This window comes from Histomonas meleagridis, assembly GCF_020186115.1.
Source record: "Histomonas meleagridis strain 2922-C6/04-10x chromosome Unknown contig_27, whole genome shotgun sequence".
NCBI classification, from domain to species: Eukaryota; Parabasalia; order Tritrichomonadida; family Dientamoebidae; genus Histomonas; species Histomonas meleagridis.
Window position 1 is genome coordinate 520,391 of NW_027150844.1, and position 20,161 is coordinate 540,551.

At 29.5% G+C, this 20,161-nt stretch overlaps 5 protein-coding genes across 5 annotated transcripts; 4 read left to right on the top strand and 1 right to left on the bottom strand.

Moving 5' to 3' along the window:
- Positions 1 to 1,902: 1,902 nt before the first annotated feature.
- Positions 1,903 to 3,450, top strand: GO595_004637 (nicotinate phosphoribosyltransferase family protein; the record flags this gene model as incomplete). Its single annotated transcript, XM_067917791.1, has 1 exon — positions 1,903 to 3,450. One exon carries the CDS (start codon positions 1,903 to 1,905, stop codon positions 3,448 to 3,450), a length of 1,548 nt encoding a protein of 515 aa, XP_067775219.1.
- A 438-nt stretch (positions 3,451 to 3,888) lies between these two features.
- On the bottom strand, positions 3,889 to 5,268 carry GO595_004638 (RasGEF domain containing protein; the record flags this gene model as incomplete). Its single annotated transcript, XM_067917792.1, has 1 exon — positions 3,889 to 5,268. One exon carries the CDS (start codon positions 5,266 to 5,268, stop codon positions 3,889 to 3,891), a length of 1,380 nt encoding a protein of 459 aa, XP_067775220.1.
- Positions 5,269 to 8,696: 3,428 nt separating this feature from the next.
- GO595_004639 (UV excision repair protein RAD23-like B) lies at positions 8,697 to 9,764 on the top strand (the record flags this gene model as incomplete). The annotated part of the gene is made up of 1 exon (XM_067917793.1): positions 8,697 to 9,764. The coding sequence occupies one exon, from the start codon at positions 8,697 to 8,699 to the stop codon at positions 9,762 to 9,764; it is 1,068 nt and encodes a 355-aa protein (XP_067775221.1).
- Positions 9,765 to 10,094: 330 nt separating this feature from the next.
- Positions 10,095 to 10,967, top strand: GO595_004640 (alpha/beta hydrolase; the record flags this gene model as incomplete). Its single annotated transcript, XM_067917794.1, has 1 exon — positions 10,095 to 10,967. The coding sequence occupies one exon, from the start codon at positions 10,095 to 10,097 to the stop codon at positions 10,965 to 10,967; it is 873 nt and encodes a 290-aa protein (XP_067775222.1).
- A 6,399-nt stretch (positions 10,968 to 17,366) lies between these two features.
- GO595_004641 (uDENN domain containing protein) lies at positions 17,367 to 18,347 on the top strand (the record flags this gene model as incomplete). Its single annotated transcript, XM_067917795.1, has 1 exon — positions 17,367 to 18,347. The coding sequence occupies one exon, from the start codon at positions 17,367 to 17,369 to the stop codon at positions 18,345 to 18,347; it is 981 nt and encodes a 326-aa protein (XP_067775223.1).
- Between the last annotated feature and the right edge of the window lie 1,814 nt (positions 18,348 to 20,161).

Sequence of the window (20,161 nt, forward strand, 5' to 3'; positions counted from 1 at the left end):
TTTAGTTTAGAACTAACGCAATAATACATCAAAAAGTATAAAGTAAAAACTTTATATAATATCAATTTATTTGATTAAAATCAAATTCTTCACCTTATTCTTCAATTATTTGTTGTTTTTAGTAATCTCTATCAATTTGAACGGCTGAATTATGAAAAAGTTGTTTTCATGAAACAAAAATTTAAACGAAGATATTGCAATTTTAAAAGTTTTTCATGTGTACGAATTTAGAAGGTATGAACTTCTTATTTAATCGGATGGCTGAAATGTACATTTGATTTAAAAGAATTAGTATTGTTTTAAAGTGTATTTTTATCATTGATTATTAATATTTTTCAATTTTAAGCACAACAATCTTTATTTTAATATTTTTATTTGTAAATCTATCTTTCATTTTTCGAAATTAAACCCCAAGTATTAATAACCTTCACAATTAGAGATGCTTTCTAAAGTAAACTTTTGATATTAAAAAGTGTACATAATCTTAAATATTTTTTACCATTTCATGAAGAAGACCTATTGGAATTATCCTATTTTTGTTTCACTAATTCTTCATAATTTAATGCAATTATTAAAATTATTTATTTTATATTTTATCGAACTATATACCTGATGCAAAGATGCAAAAGTATGTAGATAAAAAATGAATTTTTTCTTTAAAAAATTGAGAAGCAAATAAAACTAATTTTTTAGAAAGTGGATTGATCAATCATTTGAGTTTACGCTGTTAATATTAACAACCACACGAAGCATTTTTTAACAGCAAAACGCAGCAATTAAGAAATAAATTTCTGGTGCTATGCATAAACATGTAATCACAAGCAAATCAATTCCAAGTCCAAGTGATGCTTTAGATGCTGAAGAGCAGCCTTCGATTAATGCTTTATCACATTTAGGATTAACTGAATAGCAAATTAATGTTATAGCAACACATAATTCAGCAAATTTAAAAATATTCGGATCCATGTTTTTATCCTTGTTGTCAAGCCATGATCGTGGGTATTTTAGCCTTAGTTACTACAATATTTGGTGCTGTTTTATGGTCTAATGATGATTTTACTGATAAAAAAATTCGGTCCTTGGTTGCAATTCCATTGACTATGCCCCAAGAAAATAATGTTACGTACATAATCACTAATCAAACCAATCAATCACTCTATTATCCAAATAACTTTGCTTTAGATTTACCAAATATTCTTCTGAATGCAAAAAAGATTAAACGCCACTTCTAATCAGAGGCAGTTTTGTATACATTGATGTTGGGAAAAATATCCAAATGGAAGCAATTAATGATTTTGTTGAATTCCATAATTCATCATTCATTATTGCAGATGACGCTGATGTTCCTCAGGCATATCTTGCAACTTCTTTGGTATCAAAGCCAACTGCTGAAAAAGGTAAAATTATATTTATTGTCGGAATTTCAGTTTTTTGCGCAATGATTGTCGAATTCTTCATAACGTGTTGTGCGGTATGCATGAAAATTCATTGGTAGTTGCAAATCTAATAAATTTTTTTGTTTTACATTTGGAATTTTAATTTTAAAGATTTCATATTTGATATGCTTTTTGAATTCGGTAATTGCTTTACTAAAATATTCATTAACATATGAGTTAAAAGGCTTTAATAATGTGTCAAGTTCTTTGGGAAACAAGATCAATGATAAACTTGTTTATTTCATTATTGATGTCCTTGGCACAAATGTCGAGATCGCCATACAATAAGATATTGATTTGATGATGCAAGTCTAGTTTTCATTTAGATGAGCATAATGCAGATGCTCATGACCAGACTTGAAAATATGAAAATGAAAAATATAACTAATCACAGCATTACAACGATCAATACTCTCTGAAACCAGAGATATTTGAACGCACCTGACCAATATTCATATCACAAAAAATGTCAGCTCCACACGCCACTGCAATGCTTACTGACTTCTACCAAATCACAATTTCACGTGCTTTCTTTAACGAAGGAAGGCAGGATGAAATGGCAACTTTTGATCTTTTTTATAGAACACAACCGTTCAAAGGATCATTTGCAATTTTTGCCGGCCTTGCTGATGCCATTCACTTTATCAAGAACTACAAATTTACAGAAGAACAGCTTGAGTATATCAAGTCACAACTTCCAGGAGATAATGATGCTTTTATTGATTATTTGAGAAATATCGACATGAAAAAGGTTAAAATTTCTGCAATCCCTGAAGGTTCTATCGTGTTCCCACGTGAACCACTTATTCGTGTTGAAGGGCCAATTGCATATTGTCAATTAATCGAAACGCCATTATTAAACTGCGTTAACTTTGCGACGTTAATGGCCACAAATGCGCTTAGATTTAAGCTTCATACCCATAATCAAACACTTATGGAATTTGGTCTTCGTCGTGCACAAGGTACAGATGGCGCAATGTCAGCATCCAAATACAGTTACTTAGGTCTATTTGACTCCACATCGAATGTTCTTGCCGGCCATCTTTATGGTATTCCAGTATCAGGAACAGTTGCACATAGTTTTGTCACATCATTTTCCAGCATTAAGGACTTAAAGACCACATGTATCAAGCATGCCACCACTGGTGAGCTTGTTGATCTTTATCAGTATGCACAAGAAGCGATCAAAGCATGTAATTTCCATACCAACCAATCCGAACTTGCATCCTTTATATCGCAAGCCATTATGTATCCTACTAATTTCCTTGCGTTAGTTGATACATATAACACACTTGATTCCGGTGTACCTAATTTCTTAGCTGTTTCATATGGACTTCATAAAGCCGGCTACAAAGGGAAAGGAATACGTCTTGACTCAGGGGATAATGTCGTTCTCTCCAAATCTACACGCCAAATGTTCCGCGACTTTTCCGCTAAGTTTGACATTCCATATGCCGCTGACTTTTTAATTACGGCATCAAATGACATCAACGAAAAGGAACTTTTACGACTTGAAGAATTAGGAAACGAAATCAATTCCTTTGGCATTGGTACACATCTTGTTACATGCCAAGCGCAACCAGCACTTGGTGGTGTCTATAAACTCGTTGAAATCGATGGAATTCCACGTGTCAAATTGTCAAATAGTATTGAAAAGAGTACACTTCCATGTAAAAAGGACTTGTATCGATGCTACGACGAGAACGGCAAAGAAGTTGCTGACTTATTGACATTAAGTGGCGAAGAGCCTAAGGCCGGTGACGCATTTAAGGTGTATCCGAAGACGGAAGAATGCACTTTGAAATGCGCGACATTTAAACCATTGTATAAGGTCGCATGGGACGGAGAGGCGCACGTTGACACTCTGCAGGAGGCGAGGCAAAGGGTCCTCGAACAATATAACAACTTTAATAAGGAGGTGCTCACCGTGAAGGAGGCAAAGGAGTACCCAGTGCTCATAACGCCAAAGTATTATAAGGTAATGACCGACTTGATAAACGCTAATAAGGTTTGAATAAATAAGAAATGGACTAAAGTGAAAGCAAATGTTGTCGTATTGGAAATTATTAATAAATTTCGAGCAGTACTTGTGATGGAAGCTGAAAACGGGCACACAGAAGTCGTTAAATTACTTATTGAACAAAAAGAAGTTGGTAGTAATGCATAAGGTGTTTATAATTGTTTTTTTGGAAATTACTCAAAATATTTAAAGCAGCACTTATGATAGCATTTGAAAAGTCATGTAGAAGTCTTTAAATTACTTATAGACAAAAAAAGTTGATAATAATGCGAAAGATGTTTAACTGTTTTATTTATTTGATATACCAAAACAACATTTGGAAATTACTCAAAATATTTAAACCACAATTTGTCTTTTTATTGGTACTTTTCCAAACACATCAACATCCGCACGTATTTTCATTCTAGTTTATTTATTAATTTATTTTTCTCGTCAATAAATTGCGCACTTATCGTATTTGTCTTTCTTTTTATCCGATATGTTGTATGAGTTTTTTCCAGACCCGTCATCCGGCTCACACTTGAGTGACATTTTGAACAAGTCCGACTGTTCACTCGTCGTCTCCTTTAGTTTTATAATGTCGTCGTGTAATTTCTTACTCAGCTTAAACGTTAGCTCTGATCCCCACGGCTGCTGTATCATATAAAATGACTCAAATATCATTTTCTGCTTGTACAGATTCAGCCCCTTTTGCTTGTTCGGTAATTCTATGAACGTTGGCTCATCATTACCGATGATACTCATCGATGTTAACCATGGTCCAATGTACGGAACGGTTTGTTTCACATCACATTTCATAAGCTCTTTATGATATGCTTCGAATTTACGGACTGGCGATGTGATTTCAAAGAGTTTTTTATACTTCTGATGTAACGAACTGTCAATGTTCTTCCACGTGTCTTTAAGACGTGAAATTGCTGGATTGGATATCGCACCTTCAATCTCAAATAAAAGATTAAAGTTGTTAATTTGTCGTGAGGCATTCATGATTCGGAGCCATGCCTCAAGAATATTAACTCTGTCATCAAGTTTCCGTTGGGATAGAATTGAATAGCTTACGAAAAGTGACGTTTTGTTGAAATGATTTGTAAGTTCGGCAATGTGTGGAGCTTTTTCGAGACGATCATCTTTGCCCCAAGCACATTGGATAAGTTCGTTACCCTCTATTCGGAGAAAGTCTAAAAGTTCAACATATTTGAAATGTTCTGCAATTATGGTAGGATCAGTTCGAAGAGGAAATGGTTTGCTTTCATCATAATTAATGTCAACATAAACGGGGTCATTGCAAATAACTTCTTTTGGAGAAATTTCAACATCATACTCATAATAATATGAATCTATTGTTTGCAAAAAAGACGAAATACTGGATGCATACTTTTGGTTAATATCAATAGCACTGAGAGCAGAAAATATTTTGTGGACTTGTTCACGAATTTGATTAACATCATTTCCGTCTAAAAAATCATGTGGAAAATCATGGTTCCAAGTATTATAAAACTCAATTGTGGTCTCTATGACTTCATTGGGAGAAACCTTGAATTGATCAACTGACATTTTTTTTTTGAAGTTATCTATAAATTCGGAAATCTTTTGGTTAACATCTATCATCTTAACATCTGCGTTATGGAAAGCATGTATGAGTTGTCTATGATACGTTTTATGGAACACCGCTGGATGATACAAAAGTTCAACTAATACTTCCAAAGAAGCAGCATGAATAACAGCAACATTATCTTTTACTTTAACTATACACTCATCTGGTCTGTATTTGGACAGTTCTGCCGTGCCATGTCCAAATTGTGCTGCGTTCATTTAAAATCTTTACCGCTGTTGGACCTAACATCAGCGTTCAGAATTTTGATAGTAACTTATCGTATCATTTGCTCCTACTTCAATTTTTTGTATTGACTCATATAATATATTCTATAAACAGTTGTATTTGAATTTTCAATGCACTTTTCAATAGTTGAATACAAAAGTCACCCGATCCGTTTACAGTTAAACAGTAACACATTGAAACGACCAAATTCGATTGAATTATTGCTCAAAAAGTTCCAAGAGATGGTTTATCACGAGTTTACATTTTTGCACAAAGACCAACTGGCCAGTTATGGATTCAAAACAAAACGATGCAACGGTTAATAAATGTTTCAGGGTCGTTTTCATTATTTTAACGGTTGCTTCACGTAACGTTCTTTACAAATTTTTGTTTGAAACAGTTATATAAAGATATTTAATTTTTTTTTAATATTTGAAATGTGCTAAACTGAATTTCAATGTGAAATGGAAATTTTCATCAAAATTTCTTTTGAAGTCTGCATCTAATTTCCTTTCACCTTATATAATCAATGTATTGATTTAGATACAAAAATTTTTTTAATTCTTTAATGTTTTCACATCAAAAATGATAAATCAATTTTAAATTGTTTGGCAAATTGCATGGGTTTGAATTTAAGGAGCTGCTTTCTTGGTATGGAATTACTGATAAGTAACTCGACAATTTCTTTAATTTATTTTTCATTTATACGAATAAATAAGATAATTAATGAGTGAATATGAATTTATATGACCTGTTAAATTAGCAACTTCATCAGCGAATCTAAAATGGAAATTCATAACCTCCAAAATTAACTTGGAAATTACCTTAAGATCAAACAAATTGTGTTGCATTGTTATAATCCATACATACAATATAAGGTTCGAACGTGAATAAGCTGATTTAAAGTAAAATGGAAATAATCCCTTATTAAATTGTTTAAAGATAATTATTGCTGGATATGTCAGATTCCTATGATATAACTATTTGAATTTACTGGGCGATCTTAAAAAATTGCTTTTTAATTTCCCTCCCAGATCGAATCATTTACACGTTATTTTAAGTATAAGTTTCTTAAGATAACGAATGCTGCACCACAATAATAATTTCTTTTATTTTTTTATCACAATTATATGCTTCATCAAATAAAAATCATAACTTTAGTTAACATAAAATTATTTTTTTTTATTTAATAATCTTCTTCATTATTTTCTTCTTCTATTCTCATTTTCGCACCTTTGACCTGGTTTAAATAATTAAGTATTTCATTAGCCGAAGCTCTTTCGCAGCATTGAGTGTAAGACATCGATTTGCCATAGCTTGTTTCTATTGCTACACCGTCGTCAAATTTGAAATAATCATTTTCGACCAAAAGTTTCACCATTTCCAAATTCTTTTTTTCGATTGCTAATGTTAACGACTTTTTTGTTTCTATTTCAGGTTCGGTATTTGTTGGCATATCTTCTGTTGTCACTTCTCCAAGTTGTATATCGATATTATCTTTTTGAAGAAGATATTTCATTAAATTAATGTTTCCCGATTTGATTGCTAATCCTAAATAACTTGTGCTTACATCTTTATAGAAATAATCTATGATGTAAGTAGAATTTATCTTAATCATATCCATATTGAGTAAAAAATCAAACACTTTTAAGTCGTTAAGTAAATAAGTTTTTTCTTTATCGTCGAAATTAAATTTATATATTGTCTTTTCACCCATTAAATGGATACACCAATTAGTAATAGAATAATGATCTTCAAAAATCGAAAGTAAATTATAATCATGAAATTCGTGCGTCTTCATACCTTGTTTAACTAAGAATGAGAAAACTTCAAAGTTATCATTTTGAACACATATCTTTCCGAGTTTTTCAAATTTATCAATTTTCTCTAATTTGTTTTCATAAATATATTCAAAGATATCGTTTCGATGGAATTTAATTGCTGCTTCATATGCACCTTCAAATGATGAATGATTTTGTTCGCATAAATGAATTATCTCAAGATTTCCACCTGCAACTGCATATTTACCTGTGTTTTCTACTTCTGCTCCATTCATAAGCAAATATTTAAAACATTTTACAGAAGAAAAAAATGCTGCATAATCAATTAATGTGACATTTTTCTGATTAATAAACGAATGTCTTTCATAAACTGATCGTCCAATTATTTGATTAAAATCAAAATTTGCTTGTGATGATAATTCTTGAAGTTTTCCTATTTCATCTTTTCGAATTATTTTTGCAATTTCATTCGGATTATGCCCTTCTTTGATTAATTGTTTGTGTAATTCCCAATCATTCTTTCGAATTTCATCAAAATTTTTTTTAAAATATTTATCATGCATAGTTGAAATACAACCTACATAATAATTCTTATTCGTGTAATGATAAAAAAATTCCATATCTTGATTAGCTATATCAGATTTAAGTTCGGAGCTGATCATATTATAATTAATCATTGCTTCAAGAAAGTATTTTGATTCTTGCGATTCAATTCTGTACATCAAATCACCAAAAAAATCTGTTATATTTTCACTTTGCTTATTTTTATTTAATTCATTTTCTAACAAATCAATTTTTTTCAAATAATCTATGCAGGTGTTGAATTCGTTTCGTCTAGAAGCACATGAAAAATAAACAACTTTGCAAACAAAAAGAGAAAATGAATTTGGCTTCTTATGATCAAATAATGATAGGGTTTTTTTTGCCATCATTTCGGTGTTTGTTTCATTTAGTTCTTCAAAGATGATTTTATGAAGTTTTTGAGAATTTATTGAGTCTAAATTAATCCCTTGCATTTTGTATTTGTACAATTTTGTATTCAATTTTTTCTATGAGTTCGTTGAAATAATTTCTGAAAGATCTTTAAAACGATATGAACAAACAAAAGAAAAAAGTCAACTCGAATATTTTCAAGATTGGGCCATGTATTGTCTTCATTCATTAGAGAAAAGCACATTTCATAATTAAAATCAATAAATCTTTCATATATAGTATAATTAATCAAACTATTTTATGCAAACAAAAGCTTTTTTTGGATAAAGTCGGTATATTCGTTCCGAAGAAGGCCCTTCATCCTAACATAAGATTTACGGCTTGACATATTACTTTTTTTATTTCTTCTATCGAATTTAATCTTACTCAACTGTTTTTGCTTTGTTGATAATTTAGTGAGTAGATTTCTTTTATTCTGAACAACTTTTACTAATTCAAATTTTTTTTAACATTTATTGAGCAATTGTAGAAGTAAGACAATATAAAAAACAATCAAATATGACTAAAATTTCTTGTGAACTTGTTTTCCAAAAATTGTTCGAAGATCTTGTAAAGCATACAAAAAGATTCAGTTGGTCAGTTGACTTCCCCAAAATTTGCCGGTTTTTCAATGACGGTTTCTGTCACAAACTTGAACAAGTTCACAAATGACAACCTTAAAATTTCGAACAGTAAACGGGAAAACATATGAACTAGAGGCAGACCCAGCTATGACAATTGGCGAAGTAAAATCAAAACTTGAAGAACTTCATGGTCTTGATTCATCTTCTTTGAAATTATTATTAAATACAAAAACTTTAACTGACGACATGCTTGTGTCTGATCTTAAGCTCCAACCAACTAGCTACATCGTTGCCTTCCAACCAAGAGTGAAGAAACCTATGGCAACCCAAAATTCGAATAAACCACTTCAGCAAACTCCTCCTCAACCTGCACCACAACCTCAACCAGAGCAACAGCCTCCAGCTCAGCCAACAGAAACACCTAATCCAACTCAAAATACTCCAGAGGAAGCACCAAAGCCACAAGAAGCTCTTCCAGCTCACGAGGAGCCAGCTCCAAAACCTCAAGAAGAAGCACCTCCTGTGCATGAAGAACCAGCTCCAAAGCAACAAGAAGATCCTGCCCCTCAAGTGCAACAACCAACCCCAACCATTAGTGTAACACAACCACAACATCAAACATCACATACAAGTGGTAGCGATGCGCTCAGCTTTTCCGATCTTGTTGATCAAATCGTTGATATGGGATTCTCTAAGGCAGATGCAGAGAAAGCATTAAGGAAAAACCACAACAATGTTACACGCGCTATCGAATATCTTCTCTCAGGAGCTACTGATGATAGCGAATTATCATTTGTTCGACAAAATAGTGGATTCGTTGGTTCACAGGAAGAAGAAGATGATGATGACTTTAACCCACAGACCAGCTTTGGTGGAGGCTATGGCAATTACCAAAATTATGGCGGCGGTTATAACAATTATGGCGGCGGTTATAATAATTATGGTGGCGGTTATAATAACTATGGCGGCGGTTATGCCAACACAGGAGGAGCATACAGATTTGGACAACTTCAAAGTGTATATAATGCATTGTCACATGATGAGCAACAAGCAGTTAATAGACTCGCGAATTCTTCCGATCCTCTAACAGCACTACAAGTTTATATGGCTTGTGATAAAAACGAAGAAACAGCAAGAGCATGCTTAAACTAAATTTAATTTGATTTTTGTTGTTGATTTGGAAAATGTAACAAAACAATGCGACGAATTTTTTAAAGAGATACATATCTCTTTATAAAGTGCAAAACTTCGATTTTAAATTTAAATACAATTTGTTTGATAAATTTTTTAAAGTTGCGCTTAATATGTTAAAATTATATGTTTTAATTTTATTGAAGGTGAAAAGAAAAAAAGATGAACCGTTAAATTTTGAAAAAATTTAAAGTTCTGAAAAAGTCGTATGGTTGGCCGATTAATTATCTGAATTTCATTTTGGCCCATTCAAAATTTATTGTTCTTCATGTCATGCTCATTTTTTTGTTGATGATGCAACAAATAAGCAATGTATTCACTACATCAAGTACAATAGGTGACGTTTTGAAAACACCTTGTTTTAATGGCTTTGCTCAATATCTTCTTCCATTAGAATGGGGATATGATGAAAAAATGCCTCTTAGCAGAGTTTCATCATTACTTCCATATCACAGCCATATTGATGCTAATCGCTCGGTTGAAATTCTTAATTATATGTACACTTTAGCACAATCAGGTCAGAAGATATTCTACAAATTAAACCGAAAAGATGCTGGATTGTTTTTCTTCAAAGGCAAACCTGGTTCACCTTTTGCAGTTTTTTGTCCTGGTGGCGCATTTTCTTATGTGGGCTCAATTCATGAAGGATTTCCATTTGGTATTGAACTCTCCAAAAAAGGTTATAATGCATTTGTAATCCAATATAGAACAGGTAGTGCACAAGGTGCATGTATGGATCTTGCAGAAGGAATTTCTTATATCTTTCATCAAAAAGACCAATTGCAAGTTGATACAAATGGTTATTCTGTTTGGGGCTTTTCAGCTGGTGCACGCATGGCCGCATACCTTGGAACATATGGTCCAAGTGGCTTTGGAGGAGATGATTTACCTCGCCCATCAACTGTAGTAATGGGATATACTGGACATTCTGAGTATTCTCGCAACGACCCACCAACATATGTTGCCGTTGGCGCTCATGATGGAATAGCAAATCCAAGGGTCATGGAAAGACGCGTTGAAAAGCTGAAATCAATGGGAATTCCAGCAGAATTTCATATGTTTCCATCTTTGGGTCACGGATTTGGTTTGGGAATAGGAACAACAGCAGAAGGATGGGTTGATGATGCTATAAGATTCTGGGAAGAGCATAGAGTGAAACATTGAGTCAAAAAAAAATTAGAATTTTTTAAAGAACATTTAAACTGTATTACTTACTTTTCTTTAAAGTTTTCTTCTTATAAAATAAGGCATTTTATGTAATTGTAATATACATATTTAAGGGTTCGAGTCCGATTGTAAAAAATCCATACGTTAAGGGGTATTCAATTTTCTGAGGATAAGATGGTGAAATGAAAAAAAAATCTTAATTTCTCATTTTTATCTAAATGTGGGAAACAAATAATGATCAAATGTAATTTCCGCACAACTTCATATAAATGCCTATTTGGTAATATATTTAAATTAAAATAAAAATCTTCAGATTATAAAAAAAATTGATATTCATGATAAAAATATTTCTTAATAAATTATCACCGCAAACTTTCTATGATTTAAATTAATACTCCAGAAAATTAGGTATTAATTTGATGCAACTATGCATTTATTATGGGAACTATGAAATTTTTTTATTTTTGGAAGATGAAAAAATAAAGATTGATAGATCTGTTAACAATTCATCTGCAAAAGTTGGTAATTTTGATAAGAATATCTTATCAAATATTTTCTCAAAGAAAACGAAATTCCAAATGATATATTACTATTTTCTGTAGAATCAGGTAATCCTGAAATAGTTAAATATATTCTTGAACAAAAGGTAATTAATATTAATACTAAAAATGTATATGTATTTTATTTGAAATTTATTTTAATTTTTTAATGATTAATAAAAATATTTAAAAATTATTTAAAATATTTAATACAGCACTTATATCTGCATCTTCAAATGGTTATACAGAAATAGTTAAATTACTTTTTGAACAAAAAGGAATAGATATTAATGCTAAAGGTATTTATTTTTTCTTTATTTCATTTTTGATTTGGTAATTTGATATTTCAAAATAATATTTGGAAATAATTTCAAATATTTAATACAGCACTTATATTAGCGTCTGTAAAATGCTAAAGGTATTTATTTGTTTTCTTTAAAATTTATTTTAATAATTTTATATTCAAAATAATATTTGGAAATTATTTACACCATATAAAGCAGCACTTATATTGGCATCTGAAAATGGTCATACAGAAATCGTTACATTGCTTCTTGAACAAAAATTAATGTAAATTAAAAAGTTTAATATAGCTCTCTTGATTAAATCTGTAAAGGATATGGAAAAAATCCTCTAAAAAATAATATAATTATTTATGAACTTTCCCTGGGAAGAAACTGTTTCTTATTAAATTTGGTAAACCATGGTTTGGCCGAATTCGACTCTGTAAAATTAAAAATATCACATAAATATCTGCTTTTATTTCATATGCTTTACTAAACTTATGAGTTTCAGGAAAAAATTAACATTTGATTTAGGAATGTATAGTGTTATAATACTTTGAATTAGGCCCTAATTACACTACTGGAATATGAATGAATAAATGTTTGATTAATAGAGGGGGTGAAAAAAAAAAAAACTGTCTTATGTTTTATATATATATATATATATATATTAGATATAATGATCCTTCATACTTGTTTGGTTACATCTACCAAATTTTAATGGGTTATGAGCAATCAAATAAAAATCAAGATTTAAAGCATAACACTCATGTTATTAAATATACTGATGTCATTAATTTAAATGAAGGGTCAGAAAAATAATTATATTGCTAAATTCATAAAATTTAGTTAATATTTTCTCTTCATGATATATAATTATTATCCAGATATATCATTAAATATATTGATATATAAAATATATTTAAATATTCTCTTGATATCAAAATAAAATTTTTCTAAATATGAAGTGATGGTTTTAACTTGACACGTTTCATGAATAAAAAACCCATAAAACTCTTGTAATGAATGATGAAGACTTCGAAGAGCATAGAAATCTAATTCGATTTACCATATTTTCATATATTTTTGAAATTTATGCAATCACAACTGAAAGACAAAGTATCGATTAAAAGTTGTTGCATCGATGATATCCAGTTGATTGAGTAAGACAAAATTTAAGAACATTTCCTTTTGAATGTTGCAGAGCAATAATTATACATAAACGAATAACACGAATCATTGAATAAATTTTAATCATACATATTCAATAATTTACCAAAAAAAAAATCACAATATCTCGAAATCCCATCGACAAAATTTTTTATTTTTAGTAAGTTTAAATATAAAATATGATATAAATTATTTTAGTGAAATACAAATGAAAGTTGTACAAACTAGTTTTAGTTTGAAACAACGATTTTTGGGGTGCCTTGATAAAAGGTTGGCGCCACAAAAATGTCTTCAGCAGACACTCAAGCGATTGCATTAGAAGTTTCTGAAATTGTTGAACAAAATCTAGGTCTTAAGAAGAAATGCGATGAGCTTACAGAAAAATGCGCTAATCTTCAACAACGATATTTTAAAGAATCCGCTAAAAATCAATCAGCTATTCGAAAAATACATGAAGAACTTAATAGCAAATCATTAGTATATAAAGAAAAGTTTGATAAATATGCCAATTTACTGCAAAATGTTCAAGAAGAAAATAAAGAGCTTAAAGATCAAATCGAAAATCTATGCATACACATTTCGTCCAAAGGAGAAACTGTAACAAGTATTCCTGAAGTCATTCAGTATATTGATTCATCTGACATTAATTCATTATTTTCAAGATTAACTCAAAAATATGGAATTCAAGTTAGCTCCATTGATGACATCATCTTTATAATAGAACAATCTCATTATCATTCTGATAATTTAGAATCATTTGATAAAAAAGATCAAGAAATCGAATCATTAAAAAGAAAACTTAACAATTCATTACGCCTAAATGAAATTTATGAAGACCAAATCAAAGAATTTCAAAAAAATCAAACAAATAACAAAGTAACACAACAATTACAACATGCCAAAAAAGAAATTAAACAACTTAAAAGAGCGCTTAAAGACAAAATGTTTATACAAAGCGAACTTCAGAGCACAACGACGGATATGTTTAATAACACAAAAGAAGAAAAATCAGTTCAAAAGCGATTAAATACCGAAATAAAATTAAATGAAAAATTGCAAACAAAAATTACCGAATTCGAAACAAAATATTCGCAAATACAACTTGAACTTAAAGAAGCTAAAGAAACAATTCGAAAGCAAGAAGAAATTATTACAAAGAAAGAATATAAAAATAAAAACTCAATGATAACTGAATCGAATAATTTCCAACAAACAATTTCAATATTCGAAGAATTTCTTGAAGAAAAAGATGAAAGAATTATCAAATTATATGAACAACGAAGTGAACTAATACAAAACTTACAAAGAATTAATATAATTATCGAAAAAGTCGAAGAAAAATTCCAAAATGTATTAAATGAAAACAATTTATTAAAAGGAAAAACAAATGAATTACAAAATCAAATCGAAGAATTGAAAAACAATTCGTTTATATCATCGGAAACATTAAAACAAGAAATACAAAATATTTTACCTGATCAAATTATAGATGAAACAGAAAAATATCAAAATTTATCATTAAATAATTATATTAAATCAATAATACAAATATTTATTGATATTAATGAAGAGTTACAACAAAATATTAACGAAAATGAAGAAAAAGAAAACGATAAATATACAAAAAGAGAAATTGCACTTGTTGTACAACTTGAAAATATGATTTCATTCATTAAAACCATTTCTAAAATCGAAAATGTTGATCCTTATGATCAAACATTAATATCAATTCAATGCGCAAGAATTGGACAATTTATAGATGAAGAATTCGATGGAATTAAAGTTGATAATTATCCATCTATATTTAAATCAAATGATATTAAATCGATAACAAATATATTTTTAAGTTTTGTAGATGAAAATGATATTAATGAAACACCAATTAAAGAACTTTATATACTTTTTATAATTATTGTTCAAGTAAATTCGATTTTATTTAAACAAGTTAATGAATTAATGAAAGATGCAAATAAATCAAAACAAAACAAAGAATTGTTAAATGAAAAACTTCAAATCGAATTAGAAAATAAACAAATGAAAGATAAAATCGAAAAATTAAATGAAAAAATCCAAAAATTATTTGAAATTAATACTTCAAATGATTTCTTTGATAACTTTAATGACTTGTTAAATGCTTTTGAAGAAATTAATAAACAAAATGAAGAAAATAAATTATTAATTGAACAATTAAATGAAGAAAATGAAGAAAATATTAAAATAATTGAAAGTTTAGAAGATAATATCAAAGAAATCAAAAAAGAAAACAATGAAATCAAATATAAAAATAAAATTATTGTTAATAAACTTAAAAATGAACATAATGAAAAAGTACAAAAACTTTCAAATGAAAATGAGAAGTTATTAAAAACATTAAATAACAATGAGAAACAACAAAATATAATAATACAAAATAAATCTGAGAAATTAAACAAAATCAAAAAACAAAATAATGAAAACCAATTCATTATTAAAATGATAAACGAACAAAATAAATCATTAGAATTAACTAATAATAATATAACAAAAGAAAACAATTTATTAAAATCACAAAACGAATTTTTACAAAATGAAATAAATAAACTTCAAAATGAAAACATGAAATTACAACAAAAGAAAACATATTTCAAAGAACAAACACAAGAATTAAAGAATTATAATACTGAAACACTCGAAAACATTAAAGAACAAAACAAAACATTACATAAGAATTATGATAATAGAGTTGTTTCACTTGAAGATAAATTAAATGAATCACAAAATAATAATAAAAATTTGGAAGAAATTATAAAAAATCTTCAAAATAAAATTTCGCAATTACAAAATGAAATTTCAAACACAAAAATTAATGAATTAAAACTAAAACGTAATTTATCCAAATTTAATGAACAAATTAATATCACTGAAAACAAATATAACTCTAAAATTAAAACATTACAAAGTTCATACAAACAAAAAATTAAAGAAATAGAACAAAAAATTAATAATTTCAATAATTCATTAAAAGAATTAATAAAAAAGAATTTTAACATTGAAATCCAACAAAATGAAAATCCAAACGAAACATTAAAAATATTTTCATCAATTATAAAACAAAGTGAAATCCAACAAATCAATAAAATCAAAGAATCACTTGAAATTAAATCATTCATAGATCATTATAATGATATCCTAAATGAAATAGATGAAAAAAACATGAAAATATTAACAAACCAAAACAAGTTAAAGAAGATGGAAAAAGAATTAAAGAAAAATATTAAAGAAAAAGAAACATTAAATAAATTAGCAGATGAATATAATTTATGGACAAAATGGGCAAATTCTTTATATTATCAAGTAACTAATATGAAAGTCGATCAGAAAATAAATGGAAATGAATTAAGACATTCATTAGAAGAATTAATTTATAACTCAATAGGAAACAGAACATTAAACAAAAGATTACAATTATTACGAGCTCAAAAACAAATTTTAAACAAAAATAAATATTTGTTAGCAAATTATTCAAAACCTCAAAGAGATATAGATTCGGTTCGCCCTTTGATCTTAATGTCAATGTGTATAGATAGGATGAAAAAAGGTTTTAATTAATAAAAAATGTTTTTAACTTTTTGAACACAAAAAATTCTTTGAAGGACGATCAGTGTAAATACAAAAACTTCAATGGACTAGTTAAGTTTTGAATACCCTCTGAAAATCTCCAGTGTTCAGAACCAGAAAACGGTTTCATAATCATAACCGTTTTGACGCTTTTCAATAAGGGTTTGACGGTTTAATCACCAAAAATCTTCAAGATGATAAACAAAAACCACGACTACATTAAGGAGTATGAATCCTATGACATATTGCTTAACCATTCTATAGAATTAAAAAAGCGTATACTTGTGATTCAAGATAAACATGAAGAAACAAACGGAGAACAATATAATATGTTTGATCAATTTTTTATTTTTGGAGGAAACCCAAATGAAGGAAAGCCTACAAAACCAGAAATATTAGCCATGTTTCCATCAGTTGGCTGTGACAAGACAGAAGATGAAATACGAAAAATTATGCAATTTTGTTTTCCCAGAGGGTTTAAAGAAGAGAAAAGAAATCCAAAAATTAGAAGTCCAATACAAAGTGAATTTATTTTTTATTTAACCAACGAAGATAGTCAAAGGACATATGGCATTTGTGTTTATTTAATACTAAGTGAGAACAATAATGCATTTTTTGCAACGAAGCAAAATCGCCCTTATCCATTTTGTCTATGTTTTCTTACCAAAGTCCCATTTCTCTCATCACATTTTAAATTTGCCACATATCTTGCATTATTATTATTAGGGAAAGTTCGTTCTACCCATATATCCAATGTACCATTACCACTACCATTCAAAGTCCAAGGGTTTTGTTATTCTTCTCTTATGCTTGATAAACATAATCCAGGAATTGCAATTATTCATGGGATAACTCCACCCAAGATCCTTTGTGAGGAGCTTATATTCTTTTATACCAAGCCCACACATCAGCCAAACTCTGATGTCAGAATGGTAGATAATCTTTCAAAAAGAATGTTTCTTTGTATTCCTACCCATCTCTCTACTAAGCGGCAATTACTTTACCCAACCTTACACGTCTTGTTCTCCTGCCTCTCCCCCAGCGCCATTGTTCACTTGTATTCGTGCATTTTACTTGAATACAACGTTCTTTTCACATCACATGACATGCACAAACTGACATTATCCGTTGTAGCCATTACACAGCTCATTCAACCATTCGAAACTCAAGCAATATTAATCCCATTACTTCCTGACAGTTTAAAACAGATATTACAGTCACCTGTTCCGTATATTATCGGTTCAATTCAATCAGAAAAAGATGGGCCTGACGTAATCGTAAACCTTGACAAAGGGACAGTTGAAAGTAAAAAAGGGTTTCCAATGGTTCCTCATGCTGATAAATTAATGGCGGATATCCAAAAAATAATTAATAGCTCGTCGGAATCAATATTGACGCCGAAAAAACACTTGAAATCAGTGTTCGGAACAGAACAAAAGAAACGAAATCCGGATTTTGACAAATTCATTCGATCAACGAATAGCTTCGTTTTTCCATCAGAGTTCACCAAGAACATCTCAATGAAATACATATTCACACAGTTCGTTATAGAGGATATAATAGGACTATTTGAATCTTTCTTCCCACCAATTTTGGATGATCTGATTAAATGCTATTTCGTAACAGATAACACAGATCCAGACCTATCAGTGACTGTACTCAACAAAGAGCTCCTTTTGTCAACAATTGACGAAAAAGATAAAGAGTTTTATTCGGCTTTTATCACTACACAAACATTTGAAACTTATTGCAATCAAGTAATGGATAATTGTTCGAAAGAAAAATAAATAAATTTGTTTTATATTTAACGAAATTTTGAAATTTTTGCAGAAAGCTTTTTGGGGCACCCCGTTTTTGACAAATTATTCCTCTAATAAAAAGATTAGAAAGTTATTATGAATCAACAGATGATTTGAGCAAATACATGGAGTTACTATCATTAGTCGAAAGCAAGTATTTATTTTAAAAAATTGGAATTAAGTAGATAGATAAAAATTAGGTTACAAATCTGTTAGAGATTTCCCTTCTTAACCACTCTACATAGTTGATAATGTTTACCAAAGTATAAAAAATTAAAATGAAATAAAAACATCAAAAATAAGGATACACTCCATTTGAATTCAAAGAAAGAATGCTTGATCTTGAACCTGTTGTATATTTGGGAGCAGATTACCAAACAAAAAAATCTTTAAATTTGGTCATATTAATTGATATTAGTTTTTCATATAATGGATGGCCGTATACGGATAAGATCCCATCAATTGTTAAATCAATAGCTGCAAATACTATAACACCAAAGACATATCATTTTTCAGATACCTTTAGTTTCAAATATTTATGTATAAAATGTGCACATTCATTTTCATTTGATGTTAAATTAGATAAATATATTCCCACAGTTGTTACGGATATCACTAATTTACCTCAAGGTACACCCGGTATTATTACAAGAGTCTTTTCAGCAACAAAACATAATACAGGTAATTGGGGGGATTTTACTTTATATTTATCAATGAATCCTAGTGAAATGTATGGTATACTTCGATTCTTTGGTGAACTTGGAGAAAAATATCCACAAGTTGAAGATTCTTTAACACTTGCATGTATTATTAAAATGCCTGGATTACAGCCATTATGTGAAGGAGCTACATTAATTGGAGAAGATCAGTATGTTATTATATTGAAAAAAGATAGTACATTATTATCATGGTAAATAGCAAAATCTGGAAATATAATTTACATTCAATTAATATTCCATTCAAACGATATGAAGATCAGCAAACAAATCCTCAGATTTTACCTGAAACAAGACCTCAATCGGAATATACTTCAAGTAATTTCACGAAGGCTCTAATGAAGAAGGAAGCAACGGCGGAACTATTGCAGGAGCAATTGTTATTGTTTTGGTTGGTGTTGCTGTTATTGCTTTCTCTACATTTTACTATATGCGATATATTAGGAATGATAAATCAATGGCTTCAGAAGACGTTGCCAATGCAAAAGTCGAAGAAGATCCACAAGCAATTGAATGCGGCGAAGTACAAGAAACAAATTTATAAATTTTAGTAAAATAGGAAAGCATCTAACTAATTTTGTTTTCAACAAACACAATATAAAGTTTTTAGATTCATTTGTGTACAGAAATCCTCAAAAATCATTCATGAGTAAATCATTAAGTATATTGCGAAACAATTTTCAATAAATTTATATCAACAACACTTGAAATTTCAGAGCAGAATAGAGAGTGTGTAACCAAATAAATAAAGTAAAATGGGTCTATTTTACAACCGTCACACATTGAATACTCATTCAAAAAGTGGTATAAATGGCCAAACAGACTCCACAAAATTATTTTAGTAAATCATACGAAAAGTCGTTTTTTGGGCTCCTTAACAGTAAGCCATTGATTTCATTTTGGACGGTGCGCAAGTTTTGATCGTAATGTATTGAAAAAGCTACGCTTTTTCAATACATTACGATCAAAACCGCTCGCGCCGATGGCGCTCGCAGCAATACATTAAATAATAATCATAATATAAGAGGAATAATTTATACAGAAAAGTGACATTATTTAATGCTTACATCAAACAAAAATGGTATG